General features: G+C 36.1%; 1 protein-coding gene across 3 annotated transcripts in view; it reads left to right on the plus strand.

Annotated features, from left to right (window-relative positions):
* The window catches only part of LOC139160418 (contactin-4-like), a 296,056-nt gene that overhangs the window by 186,749 nt on the left and 90,253 nt on the right, over window positions 1-19,054 (plus strand). For all 3 annotated transcript variants that reach the window (XM_070738254.1, XM_070738255.1, XM_070738256.1), the window contains 3 exons: window positions 1,275-1,411; window positions 3,340-3,469; window positions 12,276-12,426. In XM_070738254.1, coding sequence (XP_070594355.1) covers window positions 1,275-1,411; window positions 3,340-3,469; window positions 12,276-12,426 — 418 coding nt within the window. The remainder of the gene's footprint in view (window positions 1-1,274; window positions 1,412-3,339; window positions 3,470-12,275; window positions 12,427-19,054) is intronic.

Below are 19,054 nucleotides of genomic sequence, written 5' to 3' on the forward strand. Positions count from 1 at the left end.
TAATGGAACTATAAAATATAATATAGTCCACAAGAGTAACTATGTAAATCCACAGGGGGGAAAATCTGTTGATTTGAAAGTGGCTTGATTTTGCCCATTTATTTGCAATTCAGATTCACAGAAAATATTTTTAACTTTGTTCTAAGATCTACTATGTCTCTAAGATTGCTGTATTTTCATATTTCTTATCACTACTTTTGGATCTGCACAATCCAATTTAATTGTTTTATCCCTACAGTTGATTTAAACTGTGGTTTCTTCTAATGTTAAATTAGATTTCCCCCCCCCCCCACATTCATACTATTTATTCTTCTATTGTTTATGTTTGCATGTACAAATTATAATTTTGGTGATTGAAATAACTGTTGAAAGTAACCAAAATACACAACTTTGTTACTTGTAACATAATATTTTGTAGCCTTGGAAATCAGCAATCAAGGGACACTATTGTCTTAATATTTCCAGTTTAATAATTACATTCTACGGGATTTGATCCATGTATGATAAGGTGCAAAACAGATTTCAGGGGGAAGCTTTGTTCGTATTCATAAAGTATAATGAAATATTTCATATTTTTTGCACTCTTTATCTTGCAAATCATATGCATAACAAAAACAGTTATCTATATAAATAATTGATATATATACATAATACAGTAGTACCTCTACTTAAGAGCGCCTCTACTTAAGAACTTTTCTAGATAAGGACTGGGTGTTCAAGATATTTTTGCCTCTTCCTAAGAACCATTTTCTACTTAAGAACCCGAGCCCGTAAAAATTTCCAAGGAAATTTGAGAGCAGCACAAAGGCCTGGCCAGTATCCTTCCATTCCCCCTTTAATCCCGGCCATCTGAGGCTTTTCTGGGCTGCCAGAGGAGCCTTTCGGTAGCGCTTAAGGACTGCCAAAGTCCAGAGCGAACGAAGCATTTTCCTTTCTCTGGGTGCTTGGAGAGGGAATAAACTTCTGCCAGCGCCCAGAGAAAAAAAATGCTCCCCTCGCTCTGAGTAGCCCAGGAGTCACCAGGAGTCACCACAGCGAAGGAAAGGCGCCGGCTACAAAGTGAGAGAGAGGAGAGGGGAGCCCTTCAGCATAGGAAAGAAGAGGCAGGTAGTGTATGGGATTATATCTAATCTGTTTTCATTGAAACATAGCAAGCTTACATTTCTATTCTTTTTAAAAAGAAAAGCATCCATTGAAATAGCTTTATTTGTGAGATCATGACAAAGAAGAAATAAATGTTATTCATATAACTATCCTTGTACTCCTCCTTGCAGCTCCTCCCAACTGGAATCAGAAAATAAGTGATATTCAGGTGGCTATAGAAGAAAGTATCTACTGGGAATGTAAGGCAAATGGCAGACCGAAGCCTTCTTATAGATGGCTGAAGGATGGTGAACTTCTTCTCCCTCAGGTACAAGTAATCTTCTGAATGTTGATGCTCTGAGGTTGGGGATCAACTTATAAGGATTGGTTTTCAAAATTACTGAAAAATAAAAACAGCTGAAACCATAGTCTTAAGGTTCCATCTGTCCCATTGCAGACTTCTTTTGTGCCAAGTGAATGTCACAAGATCACCTTGAGCTTTCCATATAGTTAAAACAATATCATTCAAGTAATACTTTTCAAAAGGCAAGAATCAACCCTGCAGCACCTAATTTTCAACCAATGTTCAGCGAATGTTAGGTATTTAAGTTTCATTTTCTCCCTTTGACAAACATTTCACAGAATCAATTGGAACTGAGAAGCTGTGGGATTCCTTTCCAGGGCATATTTGCTTTGAGGAAAAGAAAGATACATAAAATGGCTGCACATTTTTCAGTTGGTGCAACGCCACAGGCAAATGAAATATCGCCTGGAACAAAACCTCTGTTAAGTGCTAACTGTGAAAAACAAAAATGGGAATATAGCTATTCAGGCTATAAACTTCCTTTGTTTCTGTTCTGTTTTTTCAGTATATAAATTTTAATCGAACTTTATGGAATGTAAACAAGCTCCATAGTCTGTATCCGTTTCACTTCTATGGACCTCAGCTGACATGCCCAATGAGGGAATTGACTTACCAATAGCAGTGTCACACAAAACTAACTAAGGATTAATGAGCCGTAGAAAGAAAGGAAAAGATTTCATCAGCACCCCTCTATTCCTAATCATTCCAGCCCTTGATTGTCTCTGTTTTAAGGACAAAAACTAAACATATTACAAATCGCTCTCACCTGCACTTTGTGAAACTCTTGTTGCCTAGATTTAATCAAATAAAGACTGTACAACATTAAATTTCAACTCCACCTGTGAGAAAGAGCCCAGCATCATTTAAAGATTCTATTTCTTACCTATTAAGATTTGCTATAATACACACACATTCCTATTCTGCAGAGAAGCACTCACTAGCAGATGGTTCTGAACTTAAATCACATTAAACTAAAGTAAGGTTTATTAAAAAGTTATCATTTATATCTTTGGGGTATAACAATTTTAATCTGGTGGGGTGCATACAATTGCTTTGCCCCATTGAACATGATTACTTTTCCATTAATCTTCAAGGGAGCAGAAAGCTGAATTTCTAAAGAACATGTCATGCCATAGGATCACAGTAGTTTTAGATTCAGGTTAATGGGCTTCAAACAATTATTAATCAAAATAGTTCAGATGCCCCATCACTGAGAACAAGAAGAAACTTTGGTATTACAGTGTTCCCTCAATTTTCGCGGGTTCGATCTTCGTGAATAGCCTATACCACGGTTTTTCAAAAAATATTAATTAAAAAATACTTCGCGGTTTTTTCCCTATACCACGGTTTTTCCCACCCAATGACGCCATACGTCATCGCCAAACTAATAATTTTTGCAAATAAATGACAAAAAAAGTTAATAAATAATTATGTTTATAAATATCAGGATCACTAAGTGTCTTATTCAATGGTGAGTACCAGTAATAATAGTGAGTAAATGGTTGTTAAGGGAATGGGAAATGGTAATTTAGGGGTTTAAAGTCTTAAGGGATGGCTTGTGATACTGTCCATAGCTAAAAAATGTGTATTTATTCCGCATCTCTACTTCGCGGAAATTCAACTTTCGCGGGCGGTCTCAGAACGCATCCCCCGCGGAAATCGGGGGAACAGTGTAATCACAATTCAGTATTGCTTTTCCTTTTTAACATGGTTTGAATTTTGTTACCAAAGATTCCATCATACCAATTATTTATGAATTTGTTTTTTTATTCCCAACCTTAGTATTGACACCACCTACCTATTTGACATTTAAAGTAATGTAATTGCAAAAATATATAAATTCTGAAGGACATTTTTTTTACATTTATATTATTCATTTAACTATTTTTCAGGAAAGACTTCAAATAGAACATGGAACACTTACCATTCCCAGTGTGAATCTCTCCGACACGGGCATGTATCAGTGTGTGGCAGAAAATAGATATGGAGTCATCTATGTCAGCGCAGAACTGAGCGTAATTGGTGGGCTCCTTTTACTTAAAAGCTATTGAAAAGTTTCTATTGCCTTAAATTGTTTTATTGCCTCTAATGAAGTCATTAATTAATGTGATACTAATTAATTTCCTGAAAGCATTCTCTAAATGTTAGTGGGAATGATTGCTCTTGTGTGTGAAATGTTTTATGTCATATTTTACTAGTATTTATTCTTAGAACATTTGTTTGTTTGTTTGTTTGTTTGTTTGTTTGTTTGTTTGCATTTATATGTTGCCCCTCTCCAAGAACTTGGGGCAGCTCACAACATATCAAAACAATATACAGTATACATATCTAAAAATCCAATTAATATAACTAAAATGTCTTTAAAAACCCTAATAACATTTAAAATTACTCATTCCCATTCACACAGCAAAACATACAATTTGCCTTCTTTTCAATGAAAGAAGTTTTACTGTGTATTATCTAACGTAAAAATGGACATGTTGTGGGGTCCACTGCATGTAATCACAGATGCAAACATAGATACAAAGCCCGTTTTAGAAAATACCATGCAGACATTTGATTAATGTGAAATACATATCTAGAATTCCCACTTTTCTATTTTATTTGCTTGCTTGCTTGGCTTTTTTGTTTGTAGTTTTTATGGAATCTTTCTTCTTTCTTTCTTCTTTTCTTTCTTTTTGCATTTTGTAATTTTTTAAATTCTTTACTGTAAAACTTTCTAATAACTCAATAATAAAGATTCAAATTTATTATATTTAATTCACTTAAATACAGTGATTTGATTGTTCCCCATGTTTAACAATTATTAATTGGTCTCTTCTGCTGCATTCATAAACACAATTTTAATATTAAATTATAGATACGGATACAGTGACAACTTTTAGAGGCACTTAAGAGTTGCATGTAGCCTTGTGGTCTCAGTTGTACTTTTATGTGATTACTGAAGCCTGATTTGAGTGTAGAGTTTATCTGGGCAACAATAATTCTGTGATGGATTAAAGCACTGGAGTAAAACCTCAACAGATTCCAGCAAGGAGTCAATTGCCACTTTAGTGGATTAATCTAATGGGGCAAGATCGTTTTTAATCTAATCGATCTAATTAGGCAAGGATAAGATCTTTTCTTACAACTCTGGTGTGTCTGTTTTATGTACATTGGAATTCCAAACAAGAATTAGTGTAATTTTGTATTTGCGGATTTGTCTGAAATATTTATTCTGCTATAGCTAAAAATATTGCTGGAAGACAGGAGGAGGACTATAAAAATTAGAAAGATAAGCAAAAAAAAGGACCAAAGGGGGTTAGAGTTGATCACAGAATTGGTTCTCTGTACACTCAAAATATGATCCATAAATGGGGTGGCTTGACTTTTTTCCACACTTCTTTGTGAATCCCCCAAAATAATTCTGCTGCATTTAGAGTCCGGATGACTTTATTGAATTCATTCCTTAAAGTAACAGCATCTCTTTATTGCCTGAAAAAAAGAAGTTGTGTTATTTTAAGGAATAGCAGAGAGGTCCTGTTGTTATGCAGATCATAAATCGCACTGGTGACTCACCTTGCCCTTCCCCTTCCACTCACTCCTTCTTTCCTCCTCATCAGGTTCATACACAGAGTAAACATGAGAAGGAATCAGAAGCAGCCAGGTTGAATGCTGTAAGATGTGGCTGAACTTTTCCGTCAATTATATAGGCGTGGCTTAGGGGGCTGATTCCCCACCTTGCCATGACTTATATCAAGGTAGTTGCACCCACTCAGTCATATGATCTCCACCAACTCACACCCACCAAGCCATGCCCACAGAACCAGTAGGGGAAAAATTTGAATGTCACCACTGGGCGGGGTAGGGAGGGAGGTTGGATCAAGCATAAGAGAAATTGCCTATAAAAATTGCTTGCTTTTTCATTCCTTCACTCCAAGGAGAGAAATTGGAGGAAAAAAATGGATTAGAAGAGAGTAAGCAAGCACAGAAGGAAGAGTACACCAGGCTGTTTGCATACTCATGTTTGTATGCACTCATGACTGCCAGTGCCAACACTTTTGATGGGTATTTTCTCTAGTGGACCTTCTTCCTCTCTTTTAAGCTCTTCTTGTCCAGTCTCTTTCTCTGCAAGGGTGTGTGTGTGACCAAAGCAAGGGTACCCATGTGACTAAAAGCTAGCACCATTGTAACTTGGAACAGTCAATGAATGAGACAGTGTGTAGGTTAGGACTACCTGTAGTATATTATTGCACAGTATACTTATAGAAATACAAATTACACATAATGTAAAAGTATTAAATTGTTTATAGTGCCTATAAAATTTTTGCTTAAGCATCAAGACATAACAATGAAAATAAGAATATTTCTACATTCATTGCTATAAAGGTAACATGATCTATACCAGTGTTTCCCAACCTTTTTTGAGCCGCGGCACATTATTCATGTTTTCAAAATTCTGGGGAACACTGAAGGGGGGGCGGGGGGGCTAAAGAAAAGTTTGGACAAAAAAAATATCTCTTCCTCCATTTCACTCTATTTCTCCCTCCCTCTTTCTCTCTCTTCCTTCCTTCCCTTCTTTCTCTCCATCTTTCTTTCTTTCTTCCTCTCTTTTTTGCTCTCTTTCCCTCTCCCTCCTTCCCCCTTTCTTTCTCTCTCTCTCTTGCTTTCTTTCCCTCTCTTTCTCTTGCTTTCTTTCTCTCATTCTCTCTCCCCTCCTTTTTCTCTCTCTCTCTTTCTCTCTCGTTCACCACGCCAGCAACAGAGAGAAAAAGAAAGAGTGAGAGAGAGCCGGAGAGAGAGTGGAGTGCGCAGCAGCCATCAGCCTCCTCGCCCTCCCAGACGTCCCCAGCGCCCGGCCTCGCGCCGCCTCCTGTTAGCCCGGCCGAAAGCCACACAGTCCCGGACTCCCGGATCGCTCGCTTCTCCGGCCAGCGCGGCGCTTTCCTGGGCAGATGGCTTTGCTGACCGGGGAAGCGAGCGATCCGGGAGTCCGGGACTGTGTGGCTTTGCGCCATGAAGAGAAAACGGCAGCAGGGAAAAGTCGGCCGTTTTCTCTTCATGGCGCAAAGCCACACGGTCCCGGACTCCCGGATTGCTCGCCCCAAGGCAGGAGGCGGCGGCGGAGGAGAGTGGGCGGATCGGGCAGGCAATGGGGCAGGGCGGAGAAGCCAGGGGCGCGTTTGGCCGGAGGCACCGTGGGGAGGCAGGGGCAGGGAGGTGCGGCAGTAGGTGCCTCCGGCCAAATGCGCCCCTGGCTTCTCCGCCCTGCCCCATTGCCCGCCCGATCCGCCCACTCTCCTCCGCCGCCTCTCGCCGCGGCACACCTGACGTTGTCTCACGGCACACTAGTGTGCCGTGGCACACCGGTTGGGAAACGCTGATCTATACAACAGTTCCTACTTAGTTGAAAACAATTAAACATACTAGAATGAGTAGATAAATGCACAACCTTTTTCCAGATATCCATGATAAAGAAATCAGTCTTGTAGGAAGTCTTAAAGAGGATAAGATAAGACTGTATAACTGGACCAGTGCAACCACAGAACTAGATCTCACTATGATCCAATTATTTAATATGTATACTAACTTGAAAAGAATAGGCTGTTTTCATCTGATCTCAAACTTTCCCAACTTGATATTGTTTTTGCTTAGAAACCAAAATCAGGAAATTAAATGTATTCAAACACTGGCGGGGGGAGTAGAGGGAGAATGTCACATATTCATTTATTTTGAAAGTGAAATTGTCAAGAGGAAGAGGTTTGTATTTTTCAAAAAATCACAATGATCCACCGCTCTAAAAGTAATTTCATTTTGATGTACAGTATAGTCATAGGCAAATATTCTTTTAAAAAAGCTATGGTTTTCAAAGCACAATCAACTTGGGCAACTAGCTTTTTATTTTTCTCTGTTGTGTTCAAATTATTAAAGTCCCAGATATAATTATTTTAACGATTGTTAACGGGGGTGGGGGCATTAAATAGCAGTCAATGATTCTTTAGCAACTATTTGCAAACACAATGGGATTTTTTTTAAAAAAATCATTTTCCAACCAATGCATGCACTTACGATGAAGTTTCATGAACCTGACACTGGACTGCAATTAATTTTGGCATAGCTGGCCAAGAGAACTTTATCTAAATGAAATGGCAGCAACAGCACATAGAGCTATATATACCGCTTTACAGTGCTTTATACCTCATTTTACTGACCTCAAAATGATGGACGGCTGAGTCAACCTTGAGCCTGTAGGAATCGAACTTCCTCTTCCTTCCCTCCCTTCCTCCCACCCTCTTTCTCTGTCTCTCCCTTCCTCCCACCCTCCCTTCCTTCTCCCTCTCTCTCCTATTTCATTTAGCAACAAAATTGCTGGAATAGACAATGATTGCTAAATGAGGCAAGGATATATAGATTCTTAATATAATGAGAGGGACCTGAAAATATTTTTCCCCTAGAGGTCCATCTTTTGTTATAAAAGAAGATTTATCTTTAGGCAATTATTTTAAAATAAAATAATCATTCAACAAAATTATGTGCACAAATACCATTTGTCAAATAAGGCATAATCTGTATTACATAACAAAGTAAAGGCAAATTGGAGCCTAATTATATTTTATTAGGAGATATCAATCATTATTATTTGATACTTGAGCCATTGGCAATCTAATACCCTTAGTTCTTGACAAACAACATGCTGAGAATGTCCATGTATTCTCCATATTTCCAAATCTTACAATGGACATTTCTTTTAAACACAGTGACGACTCAGTAGTAAATTGTCTGAATCATTTCCATCTTACATTCATCTTTTTCCAAGATTTTATGAAATACCAGTGACTTACAGATATTTATGATTCCCACTTGAGTACCATGCATTGGAATAGAGGTAGTCTTCAACTTACAACAGTGCATTTAGTAACAAATCAAAAATACAATGGCGCTGAAAAAGGTGATTATTCACCATTTTTCACACGATCATTGCAGCGTCCTTAGTCATATGATCAAAATTCAGGTGCTTAGCAATTGACATATTTATTATGGTTTCAGTGTCCCGGGTTCATGTAAATCACCTTTTGCGACCTTCTGACAAGAAAAGTCAATGGGGAAGCCAGATTCATTTTACAATAGTATTACTAATTTAAGAACTTCAATCATTCACTTAACAACAGTGGCAAGAAAGACTGTAGGGTGAGGCAAATCTCACTTAACAACTGTCTCAATTAGCAACAGAAATTCTGGGCTCAATTGTAGTCATAAGTTGAGGACTACCTGTGTATCACTTGAAGAATTCCTTTTGAAGCAGAGTCTTGGAAATATCATTCAAGCTTTTTGTATGCTGCTAAAGGTGTATTCTTAGATAACAAGAACTGATTTTTTGATTAGAAAACGATGCTTGAGTATTATTATTATTATTATTATTATTATTATTTAATTAAATTTGTATGTCGCCCCTCTCCGTACACTCGGGGCGGCTTACAGCAATGATAAAAACAATATATAATGACAAATCTAATAGTTAGAATCTAAAATAACAATAATACATTTAAAAAGCCTAAAAAACAAGAAACCCCAATATATATATATAAAACATACATACAGTCATATCATACACAAAGAACTACATAGGCAGGGGGAGATGTTTCAGTTCCCCCATACCTGACAACAGAAGTGGGTTTTAAGGAGTTTACGAAAGGCAAGGAGGGTGGGGGCAGTTCTAATCTCTGGAGGGAGCTGATTCCAGAGGGTCGGAGCCGTCACAGAGAAAGCTCTTCCTTTGGGTCCCGCCAAACAACATTGTTTAGTTGACGGGACCCGGAGGAGACCGACTCTGTGGGACCTAACCGGTCGCTGGGATTCGGGCGGCAGAAGGCGGACGAATCTAGCTTATTCTACAAGCTAGATAGGTCTATCAGTTTAAATCTTTTCAAAGCACAGCATCTCCATGGTAGCTTTGCCATTATGTCTGCCACAAAAGGAAAGTAGTTGCTAAGGAACAAACATGTCAGAAGAAGATCCACTATAATGAAAATATAGTACTGATTGGCTGGTTGCATAAAAGGTATGTCCCCTTATTCATAAAAATGATTTTGAACATAAGTTTGCAAATTGTTTATACAGGGAGATTTACAATTGTTTCTTTAGTGACCATTCAAAAAAGTGACTTACTACCATTTTTCACAGTTACAAACTTTGTAGCATCCCCATGATCATATGATCAAAATTCAAACGCTTGAAAATTGGTTCATACTTATGACCATTGCTGCATCCCAAGGTCATGTGATCCCCTTCTATGATCTTTTGACAAGCAAAGTCAATGGGGAATCAGATTCACTTAAAAAATGCAGTGATTCACTTAACAACTGTGGTAAGAAAGGTCATAAAATGGGGCAAAATGCACTTTAACAAATGTCTTACTTAACAACATTAATTTGGAGTTTAATTGAGGTCATAGGTCAACCTGTGTTAATTGGGGGAAAACATATTTGGACTTTTAGAGACACATGAATTTAATTCTAATCTGAATAATTTCCACTGAAATGATTAGATGGCCTGACACTATTAAATATTAAACATAAAGTTGTACAGTGAAAGCACAGCAGCATTTTTAAAAAGACTTATATTTAGAAGATTTTTAATTAGAGAATACTGTACATACAGCGATATACGGTACTTCATTTTGAATGAAATAACTACAGTCTCTCTGGTAATACTGGTGTCTGCCTTTTTCCTGATACAAAAAAAGAAAAAGAAAGCCTTAATTGTAATTTTTTTATATAGTATCTTTCTGTCTCTTCATTCACAACATTATTCACAGCTTTTATCTTTGCCACTTGATGTTCAGGCATAATGTCTTCCAATCTCCTAAGTGATTATGTGATGGATCACTTATACTGTGAGCCTGTAAATCTGATGGAAAATATCCTTGAGCTCATGTTTTTCAGTGACTGCTTAAATCATTATTACTACTCAATGCTAGACCAGTTTTCCCTCTCTAGATGCTTGATATGACAAACGTTCATTTGCCATTGTGGACCCTGCAGCTATTGAAGAAAAGTTGATTCATATTACATCAAGGGAAATACAGAATAGATCTCCTACTAATCACCTAGAAACAAATTATGGAGAAAATGTTTTCTCCAAGTCTGCTTCAAAGCCTCAACCCCAGAAGCTACCCAACTCATTTATTGCCTCACACTACCTTATAACTCTTTAGGAGCTAAGCTGCTGTGCAGTCAGTTTCTGGAAAATCAGTTTTTGGATAGGAGAAAGCAATGAACAATTTTCCCTTCTCCACCTCAGCAGAAGATCTGATTTTGTAGGGGGAAATGCTTCCTATAGGCATAATAAATGTTAATTTATTAAACTATATTTAGATATAAGAGTGAATAATATCCATTTAATGTCTTTATACAGACATTAAGTGGATATGGGAAAAGGGCCACACAGAAGTATAGGAGTAGTATACATTTTAAAAAGGAATGTGAAATGTAGAAGATTTAATAATACTAAATAAATCACATCATTTTAGTCCTAGTGGTGATTATGAGTTGAAGGTTAAAAACGGAGATGCAAGAACCAAAACCTCATGCCTTTTAAATATGTATCAGAAGAATGTAAATAGGATCAGGGCTTTAATTCTGTAGTCCATCTGCCATTTTGTTTTTGTTTTTCCTTTTTATTTTATTTATTTATTTATTTATTTATTTATTTTATTGGATTTGTATGCCGCCCCTCTCCGTAGACTCGGGGCGGCTAACAACAATGATAAAAAACAACATGTAACAATCCAATTTCATAAAACAACTAAAAAACCTTATTATAAAAACCAAACATACATACAAACATACCATACATAACTTGTAATGGCCTAGGGGAAGGAATATCCTAACTCCCCCATGCTGGCAACAAAGGTGGGTCTTGAGTAATTTGAGAAAGACAAGGAGGGTGGGGGCTGTTATAATCTCTGGGGGGAGTTGATTCCAGAGGGCCGGGGCCGCCACAGAGAAGGCTCTTCCCCTGGGGCCCACCAAACGACATTGTTTGGTCGACGGGACCTGGAGAAGGCCAACTCTGTGGGATCTTATCGGCCGCTGGGATTCGTGCGGTAGAAGGCAGATGTCCCTGTTCAGTGTATCAGTACTTTATTTAATAACAGTGAAATGTGTAAAGATTACTTTAATTGCCAATTTGAAAGTCTAAACTATATTAATAGGAAGTAGCCATTCACAGTTAGTATGGGCTCATTCATTCATAGATGTTATTTATCATCTCCTAATCTGTAGTTTTATATGCAAGGATGGAGGCAGAGCACAGAGTTATAAATTGGATCTGTGGGGGAAGTATTACAAATTCTTTTGTAAAGAAATAGGCTACATTATTTAATTTGTGATAGTTATTTACATAGGCATGTTATTACTTAATGTTATAGTCATGAGCAACCATGAAGGTTGTGAAATTTCTAGGGAACCACATCCAATGTTTAGTATTACTGAAATTAGCTTGTAGAAAGCATTTCATAATCACATTGTTTTCCATCCAATATTTAATTGGTGCAAGATTACAACTCTTTCCAGTGATTACCCAGAACACAATGTTCATTGTCCTAACTGATTTGTCAGCCTCTGGAATAGCTTTTCAGGAATATGGATAATCTACCAAACAAAATAGTTAATGAAAACCAATGTACCACTTGTTTTATTTATCTCTTTTAACTTTGGGGATATTCTGAAGGTTAATTATGTAAACAAATAATGATACATTCTAAGAGAATTCAGAATAAATTCAACATCTGTTTCAAGACAATTTGATGGCAGTTTTCATTAATTCTGAGTTCTGTATTATATTTCAGCTGTGGGTCCAGATTTCTCCAAAACCTTCTTAAAAAAAATAACTTTTGTTAAAGTTGGTACTGATGCAACCATTGAATGTAAGCCTAAAGCTTCTCCAAGGCCAACTTTTACTTGGAAGAAAGGAAAAGAGATCATAAAAGAAAGTGAGAGGTAATGTATGAAACTACAACTTGTGTTGCTGTTGAGTTTTGTGTGCCCTTCCTTGAAATTTGCCTTGAAGAAAAAAAAGTAATCAGGAGCTATTGTTCAACTTCTAGATAAAACAAACAAACTTACACATAGCATGTTGTTTCATTCTTCAATTTTTTTGGTGATCATTATTTGAAATTTCATAAATCATCAGAATGCAATCTCTCTGGAACTTTGCAGTTACATGTCATTATTATTCAGGTTTCTAAAATTAATTATTGAGTAACATATAATGAAATGATTGGTAGCTGTAAATCCAACAATTCTACCCCAAAATTAATCAAAATCTTTCAGATGATTCTGTATAATGTGCTAGCTGTATTTATTAATGTGTTCAAGTAAATGTGTTCAAGAAATCACTTTCTTAAAATGATACATTTTTCTCTCAGGACCACAAATATCAGGTTCGTAGGTGAAGGTCTAATTAAACTGATTCCACAGGAATATTTTCAATTAATGGCTATCACTTGCTAGGAGTATAAGTGTCAATAGAAGGGGATTGGATTTAGCTCACTTGTGGCTAAGAGTTACATTGAGAGTCTAGCCAGGGATGGCGAACCTTTTTTTCTTTGGGTGCCGAAAGAGCATGGGCGCATACTATCATGCATCTGCGAGTGCCCATACCCATAATTCAATGCCTGGGGAGGGCGAAAAGAGCTTCTCTTCCCACCAGAGGCCCTCTGGAGGCCAGAAAGTGACTGTTTCCCAACTTCTGGTGGGCCCCTTAGGCTCGGGTTTCGCCCTCCCCAGGCTCCAAAGGCTTCCCTGGAATCAGGGAGGGTAAAAATGCGCTTCCCCATCTCCCGGAGGCTCTCTGGAAGCCTAAAATGCCCTCCTAGAGCCTCTGTGCAAGCCAAAAATCAGCTGGATGGCACACACATTGAAGCTGAGCTAGGGCAATGGCTCACAGGCCAGCAGATATGGCCCCGTGTGCCACATGTGAATAAGATATTTTTAAAGTTTCCTTCAATATCTAAAGCCCATCTAACATTCAGTTCTGGGCAGTGTTCTCTCTAAATTTTTTTTGGGGTGGGCGGAAAAGTATAGTGTCTGAGCGACAGTCCCTTCGGGACTGGGCGACACAGAAATAATAATAAAATTTCCCTCTCGGCTTCTGGGCAGGTTTGGAAAACTCTGAGTTGATGATAATTTTTAAGTGAGCGATTGCTCACTGCTCAGCTTAGAGGGAACTATGGTTCTGGGTAAAAAAGGATTAAAAATATATTTCAGTATATTTCAAACCACATAATCATGGTTGCACAAATTAATTTTGAAAAATCATCCTTGCAAAATGGAGGGGGAAAGGCTATTGGACATTGTGTTCTAATTTCTGTTTACATGTTTAAGAGATGAACAGAATTTCATTATTCAATGAAAACATCTCAGTGATTTGCCTGGAATATTTGCAGTGTTTGCAGTACAGTGTCATATTGGAAGTGAGTGTCTAGACAAAGTAATAACATTAATTTTATGGTGCATCTGGGTCTTATTTTCTAGAAGCTGCCAAAAATAGCAAAATAGATCAATACTTTCTCAAGATACCAATATTATCTTGCCTATATCGATGATAGATCGAGATGGATGGATGGATGGATGGGTTTATTTTAGATTTTGGGTTATTTTCATGAAGTAGAATGACTGTTTCTTGTAAAATATCTAAAGGTATATCTTAGTGGTACTTGAAAGCTTTTGCATGAATTTTGCCCTGGAGTGCAGTTACACAATTGTACTCATTAAAGATACTTCATCACCATAATAATGGAAATGGTCTCTTGGAGAAGTAGGTGCTATCAATATTGCAGAAAGTAAATTATTTAATGCTATGAAACAGATCTACATATATTATAGCTCAGGACTTTGGTTCCAGAAATAAAGAGAAATTATTCATAAGCATTGATCTAAACCTTAGTATCTGTTGCCGAGTGTTTAGCCTTTACTTTGTTCATTTTCTCAATAATTTCATTAGGTATTATACAATATAAGTAAAACTTATACAACTACAAATATACAGATATTATATGCAGAAAAAGAAGATAAAAATAAAAACAGAAAATAAAGAAAATAAATATCCCCCTTCAGACTCAGCAACATTAAGACCATATCACTAATTCTTAAAATAAATCCAAACATCTTTTCATTCCATATCTTCCTCAGTTTCTATAAACCCATCCTCTAAAACCCATGCCTCCCTAATTTATTAGAGTTTATATTATGCAAATAAAATGTATACAGTTCCAAAATAAAGAGATACGTTAAAGAAACTTCCCAAGCCAATAGTTATCATCCTCTTGCTGTATATTTCAAAAAATACAAATGTTGAAACTTATAGTTAAAACTGTTTTTTAAAAAAGGATTGAAAGACATTTCACCTAGTGAATATAATAAAATTTCTCTGTCTTAAAGTTCTTAATTTTGAAAGAAAGCCAGAAAATAAAAACATAAATCCAAAGTGATTAAGAAATGAGCCAGTTAGTCTTATAATCCATATAATCAACATTAGCAGCTTTGAGCACAATGGAATTGTGAGATTCTCAGTTAATTGCAAGCCTACCATAAAACAGGTTGCAAGTTTGATCTAGTTCATTATTTTTCTTTCAACTGTCTATCTAGTCTTTCAACTTTCCAAATACTTAGATACCGTTAAAATGTTTTAAAATATAAACTAGAAGTAATGCAAGTTTCTTTATATATTTAACAATGTTTTATACTACATCAATCAAATCTGAATGGTTAAAAGTTAAGTCATTGTTACCTTCTATAAAACCTCAGTCCCGCTAAATGATATTAATTGGCTAAAAATGCTTAGTTACTATCAGTTCAGATCAAGTGTTGCCTTACAATTGAGTATTATAAAAATAATATAATTTAATATAACATAATGATATAAAAAATAATACTAGAAACCCGTTCTAGCCAATTCTGTTTCAGACAAAAGATCTCATTATGTGTTATTTGATCCTAAATCTTTTCTCATTATTGGGATTCATTTCTTTTCTCCACATATCACTTAGTTTTCACTGAGCCCAAGAGTTTACAATTAATTATCTCCTTTTCTGACAAAATCATTATGCCATTTTTCCAAATAAAGAAGTGTTTTAAACACACAAAGAATCTGATGCAGCCTTCTATTCTAACAAAATATATTCTTTTTAATAAAATATTTTTTACATCATTGTCCTTTTGCTCTTTTATAGTTAGTAGTCTTATGATCTTCACCTGGCACAATATGTGGTGGGTTTTTCTTTTTCTTTCTTAGAATTAAAGATAATAATAATTAATTATCAGAGACTGATGGTATAGCCAGGTTTTGAGGGGCCTCTGGAAAAATTCAAACTAAAGCAAATCACACTTTCGGAGTGAAAATGTTCCATAAGGTGGGCATCACAGCATAGAAGGCCTGCCTGTTGAGATTAACCAAGTATAGCCTCATAGCAGATAGGATTTTTATGATGGACTTTTTAAATGATGATTGTTATGATTTTTATATGATTTTTATGATTATTTTTTTATATTTTTGTATTTTTATTTTTACATTTTATGTACAAGTAGCCTTGATTTATGAACACAGCTGGCCCAAAATTTCTGTCGCTAAGAAAGACAGTTGCTAAGTGAACTTTCCCCCATTTATTACCTTTCTTCCACAGATATTTAATATTAAGTTAGTAACATGTTTGTTAAGTGAATTGGACTTCCCCATTGACTTTGCTTATCACAAGGTTGCAAAAATATGAGCACATGACCCCAGAACACTGCAAGCATAATAAATGCATTCCAGTTGCTAAGCTTCCAAATTTTGATTAGTTGTCCATGGAGATGGTGCAAAGTACAATATATAGTAATTGTTTTATGTTATATATTTATATTTTATATTGGGTCATATTTTTGTTGAGATGGGGTTTTTTATTCCGATATGTAGAATTGGCCAGATGAGAGGAAAACATAGAATAGAATAGAATTCTTCATTGGCCAAGTATGATTGGACACACAAGGAATTTGTCTTTGGTGCATATGCTCTCAGTGTACATAAAAGATAATATGCATTTGTCAAGAATCATGAGATACAGCACTTAATTATTGTCATAGGGTTCAAAAAAGCAATCAGGAAACAATCAATATTAATATAAATCACAAGGATACAAGCAACAAATTACAGTCATACAGTCATAAGTGGGAGGAAATGGGTGATAGGAGTGATGAGAAAAAATAGTAGTAATAATAGTGCAGACTTAGTAAGTAGCTTGACAATGTTAAGGAAATTATTTGTTTAGCAGAGTGATGGCATTCGGGAAAAAACTGTTCTTGTGTCTAGTTGCTTTGGTGTGCAGTATTCTGTAGTAACGTTTTGAGGGTAGGAGTTGAAACAGCTTATGTCCAGGATGTGAGGGGTCAGTAAATATTTTCACAGCCCTCTTTTTGACTCATGCAGTATACAGGTCCTGAATGGAAAGCAGGTTGTCAGCAATTGTTTTTTCTCCAGTTCTGATTATCCTCTGAAGTCTGTGTCGTTCTTGTTAGGTTGCAAAACCCAAGCAGACAGTTATAGAAGTGCAGATGACAGACTCAGTGATTCCTCTGTAGAACTGTATCAGCAGCTCCTTGGGCAGTTTGAACTTTGATATTTCTTAAATGTCCTTTATATTTGAAGTCTGTAGCGATGAAGATAATTGCATATTGAATTTCAAACTACTTTGGAGGATTTGGGATAGCGAGAATGGGAATGATGCTTCCATCCGCACCATTCAAAGTGGTAATAAATGAAGAATAAAATAAAAAATACATAGACTGTTTTGATTTTATTGGAATCCTTTACATGCTATTCTTACCCTTCCTTTTCCCCTTACACTCTGTTTTATATTTAGAGACTTGGCTTCATAACTTTAATGATAATATTTGTTATTGAGATTTTTTCCACCTGCAAAAAAATGGCCTCTGTTTATTTTAGGTTGGCACAAAGTTTATATATTTTTAGGTTGGAAGGTCCAAAACACATTTTTTTGTATTTTCTTACAATTAAAGATATAAATTCTTGATACAATTTTGCAGCTGAATAGAATAGAATTATCACGAGGTTGATGGCAGGCTACCCTAGAGATCCATACTGGTTATTGGTATGATACATTATGCTCACGACAATTTAAATAAGACTCACAGCAAAAAGATGGGAAAACTTTATTTTTGTTTTGTTTACCCTCTTGAATTTTTAAAATCCAGGTGGAGAAAGTATGGCTTTGTGGTTGTTTCTGAATGGCACATTCCAGTACCACTTGCAATTATTAGGTGGATTGGAAAGTTCAGCACCATCTAAAAGGCCACATCTTTCATTTCCCTATATTAACATATAATACAAAGTTCATATTAATGTTGGAATATAAGATTCACACAAGGGATTTCTTCTCTTAAAACATATGGCCTTGTCACAGATAAATGTAAGGACTAGGTTCACTGTGTTTAATTTCTTCAAACAAGAATCTGAAGAGCTAAAGCAAGATATGAAACCTAGAAAACTAAATCTCCCTTCCCCTTGGGGGGAAAATCAGACATCAAAAAGAAAAAGATCTAGGTTTCCAGTGTAAGCTGTCCTGATAAGCAAGGAAACATGGAGGATGAACGCCCCGAGCAAGTAGAAGTTGAATGCAGGCTTCTAACTTCAAACAAGGAAGGTCAAGGAAGATATCTCCAGTGAGAATGTTATTAAAGAAAGGAATATGACAACAAAAGGAAAATCAGAGCACAGTTTAGGAGCAGAGAAAACACAGGTTAATTTACAACAAAGGCAGGAAGAGTAAAGAGTCATTGCAGAAGATAAAGTTTATAGAACAATAAGGTTCTTATTCCTTACTCCTCCAGACTTCAAATACTAAGGTTCGACATTTTACAACTACGTCACCTCCGAACTGATTTAACTGTTGTTCATAAGATCATACACCATAACGTCCTTCCTGTTAGTGACTATTTCACCTTCAACAACAACAACACAAGAGCACGTAATAGATACAAACTAAATTTAAATCGCTCCAAACTCGACTGCAGAAAATATGACTTCAGCAAGAGAGTGATCAATACCTGGAACTCACTACCTGACTGTTGTTTCTTCCCCTAACCCCAAAATCTTCAACCTTAAATTACCTACTGTTGACCTCTCCCTTTTTCTAAGAGGTCTGTAAGGGGCGTGCATAAGCGCATTATTGTGCCTACCGTCCCTGTCCTTCTGTCCTATTATCATTTTTATCATTTCTTTATACTTTGTTATATTAATACAAACTATAATTCTATACTTGTTTGACAAATATAACAATTTAAAAAAGGTTGATTCTTTCAATCATTTGCAAATGAGATTACATAATGATAGAAATATTTGTAAAGGGAGAAGACAATCGTGACCTAACTTCAGTAAAAAAAAAAGTGAGTTAGAAAAAGTTGTAAATTGATTGTCAAAGAGAAAATGTAATTTAATTTATTTTTTTTATTATGTCCAATACACAATAATATACAATGAAGGTAATAGAGGATAAATAGATGATACATTGATTGATAAGAGGCAATTAAAGTCATAATAGACTATGTCAACAAAAATTGAGGAAATCTATGT

Source organism: Erythrolamprus reginae, chromosome 2 (assembly GCF_031021105.1).
Source record: "Erythrolamprus reginae isolate rEryReg1 chromosome 2, rEryReg1.hap1, whole genome shotgun sequence".
Lineage (NCBI taxonomy): Eukaryota > Metazoa > Chordata > Lepidosauria > Squamata > Dipsadidae > Erythrolamprus > Erythrolamprus reginae.